Source organism: Balaenoptera acutorostrata, chromosome 18 (assembly GCF_949987535.1).
Source record: "Balaenoptera acutorostrata chromosome 18, mBalAcu1.1, whole genome shotgun sequence".
NCBI classification, from domain to species: domain Eukaryota; kingdom Metazoa; phylum Chordata; class Mammalia; order Artiodactyla; family Balaenopteridae; genus Balaenoptera; species Balaenoptera acutorostrata.
Genome location: NC_080081.1, coordinates 68,284,240 through 68,294,142, shown reverse-complemented (window position 1 = coordinate 68,294,142; position 9,903 = coordinate 68,284,240). Strand labels below are relative to the sequence as shown.

Below are 9,903 nucleotides of genomic sequence, written 5' to 3'. Positions count from 1 at the left end.
CTTTTGCTATGGCTGCTTGCTCTTTTTGTTAGCAGGCTCTATAATGTCAACAAGTTAAACTACGTTTTCTCTTACAGAGTGCCCCCGAGTCTGAACTACGCTGTTAGCTTAGGTGAACCTGTGCCTAGGAAGATAAACTGGCATCAAGGATATCAGAAACCTTTCTTGATAGGGCTCATGGGTGAACTACATAAAAAACTATTGACCCTTTTCCTGAAAATTCCTCTCATGCTTCAAACATATATTTTTATCACTAGCTTACAAAGAACAATAAATTATTTTATTGTCTTATTATAGTTTCATTAAGGATCTTATTTTTGGCTCAAGGCTTGTAACTTTAAATTCTTTTTAATGCTCATGGTCATTTTACTGTTTGTTTTCTCTCATTTCTACTTGCATAAGCCTTGTTTTGTTCTGTTCATTTAAGTGACTTAAAGGCTCTCAAAACCTGGTAGTGAATGAAGTTTGTTTATTACTTTATGTAAATAAAGTAAACATATTTACATATGTTTAAAAGCAAACATATTTACTTTTTACAATAAAGTAAACATAATTACATATTTACATAAATAAACTTTATGTAAATATGTTTATGCTAAGCACTGTACTGGGAATACTAATTTGAGTAAGAAATGGTTTCTGTTTTCAAGGAGCTTGTTGTCTAATGCAGATGTGACAGCGTCACTGTTGTTGAAACTACTGGAGAGGAGTCATCTTTAGCTTATTTACTTTTCCATGTAAGTCTTGTCTTTAAAATGTTGTATTTCATGTGCTTCTGAAACTTTCTACTTACATGTCCCCAGTTATCATACTGTCAGAAACTGAAGTAGCATACTCATTAAAGAGTGTAGGCCCTGGATCCGGACTCTGTGGGCTAGGGTCACAACTCTACTGTTTCCTACCTCTGTGACCTTGGGCAAGTGACTGCTTTGTGCCTTAAGTTTCCTCTCCTATTGTAAAAGTTAGGTGAGTCATTATATACTAAGTGCTTAGAACGGTGGTGGGCAGACAGTCAACACTCAGTAAATGTTAGGTATTATTATTTTCTCTAAAACATCAGAAACAATAATTCTTATTTTTAGGAGTTCATTGTTTTATAACTATTTTTTAGTCTTTAGTTTCTCAAAAACACAGGCTTCTGATGTTATTAATACATTTATTAATATCGCAAAACTTTCTCTTTTTAATAAAGAATTTCCAATTTTTATTAACATTGAACTCAAGAGGGAAGGGTTGCCAGGAGGTAAGAAAAATTTGGAAGGAGATAAATAAGACTGTATGAGAAAGTGGATACCTTTGTGAGCAAGCCTATATCCTTTCTTTAACATAATTTCCTAGACTTTTATAGAATGAATTATGGGTTTAATATTGATAAGTTTATATATATTTAAACATTTATTTTTAAATCCCTGAACACTTATATGATTGTGGTTTATATGTAAGTTCATGAGAATAAGGCACTTTAGAGTAAGAATAATCGCTTCTGTCTTCTGTTTAAAAATTGTATTTCTCAGAATCATAATGATAATTAATCTAAATGAGTAAAATTGCTAAAGCAAAAGAAAATCTGACTTTTGTTACAAACACCTTAAAAATTTTTGTGTCCAAAAGAGGTATAAAGATTTTTACTGCTGGCAGTAAATTCTTTAAAATTATCAAAAGGCAGACAATGGAATAGGTTTATTCCAGCTTTATTTAAAATTTTAATTTCAAATGAAATAATGTGACACTGATGGATACGAATACAACCAAAGACGGCAAATAACCTAATTCACTTTCCTGGTTTGTTCAAGCCTCCAGGCACCAGTCAAATAGCGAAGTCGTATAAAAAGTAGGTCCTTGCCCATCTGTAGCCAGCTCCAAAATGGAACTAATTTAGAACCTGCGATTTAAAAATAATTAAAAATAAATATATTTTCAGGAAACATAACAGTTTAAAATTGTATTTTAGAAGTCACGACCTTTGTGAGATTCTAGTCACCTTAATTTAACTTACATTATTTATATTATATATGTGTGTCTGTTAAACAATTCCTTTGTACATTTAAAAATGATTTTCGGGGCAAATCTTCATGTTTTACACACTGCTTTTCAATCTCATGTACTACAGAGAATCAGATACACCTCTATACATAATACAAGTACAGATTAATAATCTGAGATAAGAAAGCCAAGACAAAACCCCAACTTTTATTCTAATTCTACCAAAGACTCTCAATCAGATAAAATAAATACATCTTAGCTAGGCCATCTTCTTGTCCAGTGGTTGTCAAATGGCAACATGCCAAGTGCAGTTGACTGCATGAGATTTGCCTCCTTGAGCATGTCTTAAAAGCTTATATTCCTTGAGTTTACCCCTTGGAATTGTTTCTTTGGTAAGTCAGAAGCAGACCTGCCCTGCCCTCCAATTTCAGGTAACTGGCATGCTGGGTGGTAGAGTGACGTGGTAAAGACCACAGGACGATCACTGACAATTTCCAGATTGAAGCCCAAACGCTCTAGCTTCTTTCTCTGTTCCTTTCTTCCCCCCCACCCCTCCACCCCCGGCACAAGCTTTACTGAGGTGTAATTGGCAAATAAAATTGAAATGTATTTAAAGTGTACAACGTGATGATTTGATAGCCATATACACTGTGAAATGATTACCACAATGAAGTTTACACATCCACCATAATTAATTTAAATCATGGATAAGAGATTTAAAATATCTTCAAAGCCAAAGTGAGTGGTTTCTCTAAAAACAACAGAAACAAAACACCTTGAAGTGAAATAAAACTTGGGAGGATCTAAACTGTGAGAATTTCAGATGGCCCTGCTCTAGTGGGGAGGGACCGATCATATATGGCTGAGGGTTTGGGGATGATTAACAGAAAAACTGCTCACTAAGTGCTGGTTAACGAGATTTAACACTCAACTCTCTGAGAAATGCAAGTGAGCAACTGATAGAAAATGAAACATATTTTTACTTTTCCCCACTTCAGCTTCCCATAGAGTCTATGCTGGGCACAGATCAACACTGACATGTCGAGCGAGCTGATCCTGACGAGTCTGGGGCATCCTTTCACCTGCTTCCCATCCCCTTTGATCTAGGCTGCTACTGTGGAGATGAGTCAAACTGCTGTAAACTCAATATGATTCAGCAAGACTCCAAGAGGTCTACATAGCTTGTATGATTTCCAGACCGGTTCTTAACCTTTTTCTGTCCCTAAACATCTGAGGTTGCTAACTTCAACAGTGACTTTTCAAGAGGAGGCCATGCTTACCTGGGGGAGAGGTGACTTTGAAAAAGTCTCCAGTTAACTGCTCCTACACTGTGAATTAATTTAGGATCATTCTAAGGTAAGCAAAGGAGAACACTAGAATATATTTTAAATTCTAAACAGTGAGAGCCGTCTAAGCTTTTCTGAATAGAAATTATTCGGAAGTATGATAGATTTCACATTTTAAATCTTAGAAATCTTTACATTTTTGGATATATGTACAGATGCCAGTTAAAAATTGGCTGTGAATGGATTATGGACATTTGGAGTAAAAACAACTAGTTCCTCATTTAGCTTTGCACAGTGGTTTGTAGGTGCTCAAAACTCACTGAGTAATGAAGTAATACTAAAAAAAAAAATTGGTATTACAAACAATAAAGTTTATCTGAAGACTATTCACCTTGCTGCTAGCCTGAAATCACCATGATCCTGTCTACTGTACAAGTTTTTACTGAATTTCTTAGGCAAACCAGTAGGCCTAATGAAGACCCTAAGAAGAGACTAAAAAAATACAGAAGGCAGTAAGCCAGCTGGAGGAGGGTGGCAAGGATTAGTAGGCAGTACTGTCTATGAAACTGCCTCTCTGAGTTAGGACAGCTGAGCTGGGGTGATAGTAAAGCCAGCTGACTTCACTGGACAACTGTGTGGTCTGACGTCTTCCCCCACTTAAGATCAGCTGTAATGTAAACAATATACTCACCTTCAATTTCAGTCCAGTTGACAGCAATTTCTGCTATTGGGATTTTAAAGAACTGTGCTATGTAAAGCAGTTCTACATCAAATGCCCTGAAATAGAAAATACATTGCTATTTATTTTTAAAAAGACAAATAGAGTGTAATTAAATCTCTACCTTGGCATGTTTTAAAGAAGCTTACACAGCAGATGTAAAAGCTTATATTGTAAAAGTGAAGGCCAGATAAACATAAGGTCAAATAAAAGCAAAGTAGTTCAGGAGCTTCAAGGCAAATAATATAACATTGCGTGTCACTGCATAACATATAAATGAGAAATATGGCGTCTCTGTCACAACTCAGAAACTCCCAGGGGTAAAAACGGCCTCCTGGGCTCCAAGAGAAAATTTAATCCTGGAAATTTTCAAGATTGATGGTTTTCAAATCCCAACCTTAACTAGCTCAAGAAACAGAACTGATAGCATTTTCAACGGATTCAGAGAGCTGGTAAAACAGAACCTTGAGAAGCACTAGGAGAGAATGTTCTCAATCACTTTACAGCTGCTTGATTACATTCTTCTACCACCAAAGAAGCAAGGTTTCTTTTCTAAGTACGGGGTCCCTGTGGCCTGCCTTCCCTCTTCCCCTCCCCAATGCGGTCCTGGACAGTACAGTCCTGGCAGCTGGTGAAAGTGAAAAGCCAGATTAGGCTGGCCTGAAAGGCCTTGTGGGTATAACTACATATATACATAGGAATTAGATACGTTGTCTCATTTTAACATACACTTAAAATCATCTCTAGTCTGAATTCCCAGCTCAGCCTGCCTTCTACCTAGGAAAGACTCTTTCTTAAAAAGCTCCTCTTCAATCAGCCCTTTGGTTTAGGTCGAATCTGCTTTCCTTAACATTTTTGAATCCTGACTTAGAAGTTTTGCTGGATTTTTACAAAATTCTCTCAACCAGTTGCGTCCTTTCACTGGCATTAAACTCAAAAAGAGAAGCACCACTGCCTGTGCTGCACTTCATGCTTTTACTTGTCTCGAAAAGCACTAAAGTCTTTCACTGTTTTGCTTTCATTCGAGACGTGAAACGCCCCACTTTCTAGACTGCATGGAACACACTTCAAACTTCCCAGGCTTGGTTTTAAAATATGAGCACAAACAAGAAAACACCTAAAATCCACTTCTATCTGATTTCCCTGATTCCAGACAATCTGAATTTGGGAGTTTTGTTTTCTTGGCTACAATACCACCACCATCCATTATGCAACTAGTTTAAATCCCAAGTGTTTGGATAATTCAATATGAAAACTATTTTTTTTTTAAACACTTAATGCTTTCCCTTATCCTAATAAAATATTTACTTAAGATGATAAAACCATCTACAAAGGTGTTCTTTGTGTTTCTAAAAGGACTAAGTAAAACTTCCGTTAAGTAGAATTGTGACACTCATGAAAGAAGGACATAATTTGAATATTAACCCTTAAAAATTTCCTTTAACATAAAACCAAAAAATTACCTAATGGGCTGCTGAGTAATGCTATTTAATAATCTGATCAAGATTATTAAGTATTTCTCCAAAGATATCATATAGAATTAGTGACTTATCAAAGACACAAAACAACATAAAAATGATGAATGAAAAGGAGTGGGGTAGGGGCTTCCCTGGTGGCGCAGTGGTTGGGAGTCCGCCTGCCAATGCAGGGGACACGGGTTTGTGCCCCGGGCCGGGAAGATCCCACATGCCGCACAGCGGCTAGGCCCGTGAGCCACAACTACTGAGCCTGTGCGTCTGGAGCCTGTGCTCCGCAACAGGAGGGGCCGCGACGGTGAGAGGCCCGCGCACGGCGATGAAGAGTGGCCCCCGCTTGCCGCGGCTGGAGAGGGCCCTCGCACAGAAACGAAGACCCAACACAGCCAAAAATAAATAAATAAATAAATAAATTTATAAAACAAAACAAAACAAAACCCTTCCAGGAAACAGAAAATAGTATTAAAAAAAAAAAAAAAAAAGGAGTGGGATAAAAAACCACTGATTAACTGAAATACAAATTATTTTTGTATTAAAAAAAACTGAAAGGGCTATTCATCTTATAAACTATTATTATACCCTTCTCCCCTTAAACATTTTAGAAGACATGAGATGTTTATTTTTAAAAAAACCCAAAAAACAACAACAAAAAACCACAAAACAAAACAACAAACTGCAGTTCGTATCACCATATTACAAATAAGAGACCAATCTGTTACCAAAGCAAACATTATAATTAAAATACCAAGTACTTCTGGATGGAACCTTATGCCAATTAAGAGAAGCAGCATAAGGGTTATTCTCCAGCTGAAATGACTTATTGAGTTTCTGTAAATGCGGGGAGGGCAGAGTCACCACATTTTCTTTTGTTACTCAGTGTCTGATACAGCTGTTACCTCAGGGACAGATGTATTTCTGAAGAACAGAGAGTGTGTTGAGACTCTGCTAAACATGGCACACACACATCCCCTACTGCTCCCTTCTGAAACCCCACTAAAACTAAAACAATGATGGGGTGACCATACGAGAACAAAAAGAGGAGAAGATGAGAGTAACAACAAAAAAAATGTGAACGTTGCAAAGTAGCTAGACAAGTGGTAACTAGAAAGTAGACAACGGCAGAGGGAGAAGCCCAGAGCAGGTTAATGGGCACCACAGAGCCCCCGAGGCTCAGGCATCAAGGGCCCAAGTGACCTCTGTGAGTGGAGGTGCAGGTGGGCTGCAGACCGGAGGGCTCGCTGAAAATCTGTATGAGAGTCTCCTTTCTTCCAGCCGGTTCTGTGAATGCTGGCAGCCAGGATCATATCTCTTAGGCAGCAGATTGAAGGATCCCACTTTAGTGAAAATGACCAGCCCAAAACATAGTGACAGCTGGGACTTACCCACACAAAATGGCCCCACTAGTTTAATTTGTAGTGAAATCTGTCAGTCAGTCAGAGTTCTCTGACCACGCATCTAGCTGCTGATGAGCTAAAATTTTTAGCACCATACTAAAGATATCTGAGGATAAACTTTAATGATAAAAACAAACATAAAGAAAAAAACTGGAGCAACAGAAACAACGCAAGGAAAGAAGAAAATGTCAAAGTGTTAGTGGAAGCTACTGTAGTCATGAAAAACAAGAACAGATTTAGAAAAATGAATACCAGAATACAAGAGTTGCAGGAAATTGAGGTTTTGATAGCAGAAATAAAAATTTAAAAGGAGGGTTAGATGATAAAATTGAGGAAATCTCAAAAGAAGAAAAATAGGAAGAGGGAGAAAATAAAGGATCAATAGGGAAGCTCTATATCTGTTTTATAAGAGAGAAGAGAGAAAAGACAGAGGAGATCATCGAAGAAATGAATAAAGGACATTTCTCAGAACTAAAGGACATGGGTTTCCAGACTTAGCCTCCTGAGTACTCAACAAAATGCATGAAAAAGAGCCACATTAAGTCGCTGAATCATGACATTTCAAAACACTCTGAATAAAAGGCTTCCATAGTGGGGTGGAAACAACATGCCATAGACAAGGAATCAAGATTAGATTATTGACAGAATTGGACTTTTCCACAGAAACACTGATGCCAAAGACAACAGAGCAATGCTTTCCAAATCCAGAGGAAAAAGGATTTCCAACCTATAACTCTTTCTCCAGTTAACTGGTAAACAAGTGTGAGGGTAGAATCAAGGCACGTCTCTACATGCGGGGTCTCGCAGTGTCTTTCTCATATTTTTTAGGAGGTGTAAGAGAGGTGTGCTCTACTAAATTAGGATGGAAACCAAGGAAAACAAGATCTAGGACAGGAGCTGCAGCAGGCCAGGACACAACTAGAAAGGAAGAGCCGACGAGAAAGGCTTTCCATCTCCAAGAAAAAGATGGAATTGAGGCATAATCTGACGTGTCTGGGAACTTATGCTCCTGTCAGAGAGTGAGGACAAGGAAGTGTTAGATCCACAGTCAAGTAATGCCAGCAAAAAACTCCAGTTATTACCTTTAGAAAAACAAAAAGAACTACAACTATGTGGGTCGTATAATCCCATTGCATGCTACAGCTCAAGTCTGAATTCTCTTTACCCAGCTATAATGATCAATGCTGAGCTAAGCAAATATTATTTTAAAACTGTATTAGGAGCATAGCTGTGGAGGGTGTACAGGAGTTGAAGAGAACGAAATACTTGTCCATTGATTTCCTATTGTGGAACTTAATATCTAAAACTGAAAAACTGAGACATAGCTATGCAGACCCATTGTTTTCAATGTGAAAGCAAACACCACAAACAAGCAGTAAAGAGATGAAAGTGACTAGAATGAGGGAGCAGGAATGGGGGATGGACGGAGATGGGGCAAAGGACAACTGTTTTCTTGTTATAAGCCTGATGGAATGACTTTAAATTATAAACATGAATACATTGATTAAAAATAAAAAAAAATTCACTAGAAGAAAGTACATTTCAAAGAATCCATTTAAAAATTATTCATAAATTGGGTCAAATTATACCTTAACATTAAATGGAAAGAATTTAGGTGAGGTAGAGTTCAGAGGATGGAGATTTTATATACATATTTATATTTAACATTTAACATTACCCATACTCAAGTAATTCGGAATCAAAGAGATGCCTGTAGTCTTTTAACTTCAGCAGTACAGAGTATACCTTGAAGTTTTGCAATACCTAGAAACTACTTGACGTGGATTCCCTGAAAGTTACGAGAAAAATTTCAGTGAATCTTTAGAACAAGTCCTCTTAAAAAAACCGTCTAAGGAGACACTTATATGGAAATGAGTAGATGCACAATTTGGTTTCTAAAACTTATGCTGCATAAGAAAAAAAATATCTGCTCTTTAGTCTTTCTTGATTGAAGTGAAGGAACAGAGATGTTTAAATAAAGACAATGAAACATTACTGTGGTGAAGGGTATACTGCTAATCAGGTTGATACATGTGTATTTGGTGGTTCTCCTTTATGGGCACAACATAAACATAACTGGACCCTAAAGAGAGATGTGAGAGGCTAAAATTTTAAGTCAGGTCAATATTATTCCAATCAAATTGCAAATAAATAATTAAAAAGGCATGCACATGAACATAAAATTTAAAGAAGAAAAAAATAAAAACATGTTCTTTAACTTAAAAAACCCATAAAACCTTGGAACAGTGCTGGCCAATACACTAGCCACACGTGGCTGGCTCCTGGGCAACTGAATGTGGCTAGTCTGAATTGAGATGTTTTGTACTCTGAAGACACAGTACAAAGAAAAGCACGTAAAATAGCTCAGTATTTTTTTCATACTGAATGCACGCTGAGATGACTATGTTTATATTGTGTTCAATATAGTATTAAAATAAATGTCACCTTTCTACTTTTTAACGTGGCTACTAGAAAATTTAAAATTACATATATGGCTTGCATTTGTGTCTCATATTATATTTCTGTTGGACAATGCTGCCTTACAACAATCCTGACTTATAACAGTCCTGACAAGGAAACTTCATGATTTTTAAGTCATCAACCCTAACCCTAATGTTCTCCATGTTTAAATCCTTCCTTATGAACTACAAAGAACCTAGTCCTTTGACCATAGATGGAGACATAACATCTGACTGAAAAATATCTAATGCAGAGGGAGGGCTTTATTTCTAGAGTGGCTTCTTAATAAATAAGATTCTCTGATTTTGTAGTCCATTAACTATCAATATATTTTATTCTTTAACATAATAGAAACAGGCATCTAAATTTTAAAACCAAATATACATTACTTAAAAATTTTTAATCTAGAAAAAAAGATTTAAAAACATGTTTGATAATTTTAATTCTGAAACTACAGTTTCTTTAAAGTTATTTGGGAAGATTATATGACATCTATTTCTATGGAGATAACAGATCTTTGCAAATCGACACATGCAAGTTATAGAGACTATAAACATGAACGTCTGCTGGAATAATTATGCAGACTC

At 36.6% G+C, this 9,903-nt stretch overlaps 1 protein-coding gene across 3 annotated transcripts in view; it reads right to left on the bottom strand.

The window, feature by feature from the left end:
• Positions 1-865: 865 nt before the first annotated feature.
• Positions 866-9,903, bottom strand: part of ALG5 (ALG5 dolichyl-phosphate beta-glucosyltransferase) — a 43,568-nt gene continuing 34,530 nt past the window's right edge. For all 3 annotated transcript variants that reach the window (XM_007193659.3, XM_007193657.2, XM_007193658.2), the window contains exons 9-10: positions 3,961-4,046; positions 866-1,882 (exon numbers count right to left, since the gene is read on the bottom strand). In XM_007193659.3, the coding sequence (XP_007193721.2) occupies positions 1,767-1,882; positions 3,961-4,046 (202 nt within the window). In that variant the 3' untranslated portion in view covers positions 866-1,766. The remainder of the gene's footprint in view (positions 1,883-3,960; positions 4,047-9,903) is intronic.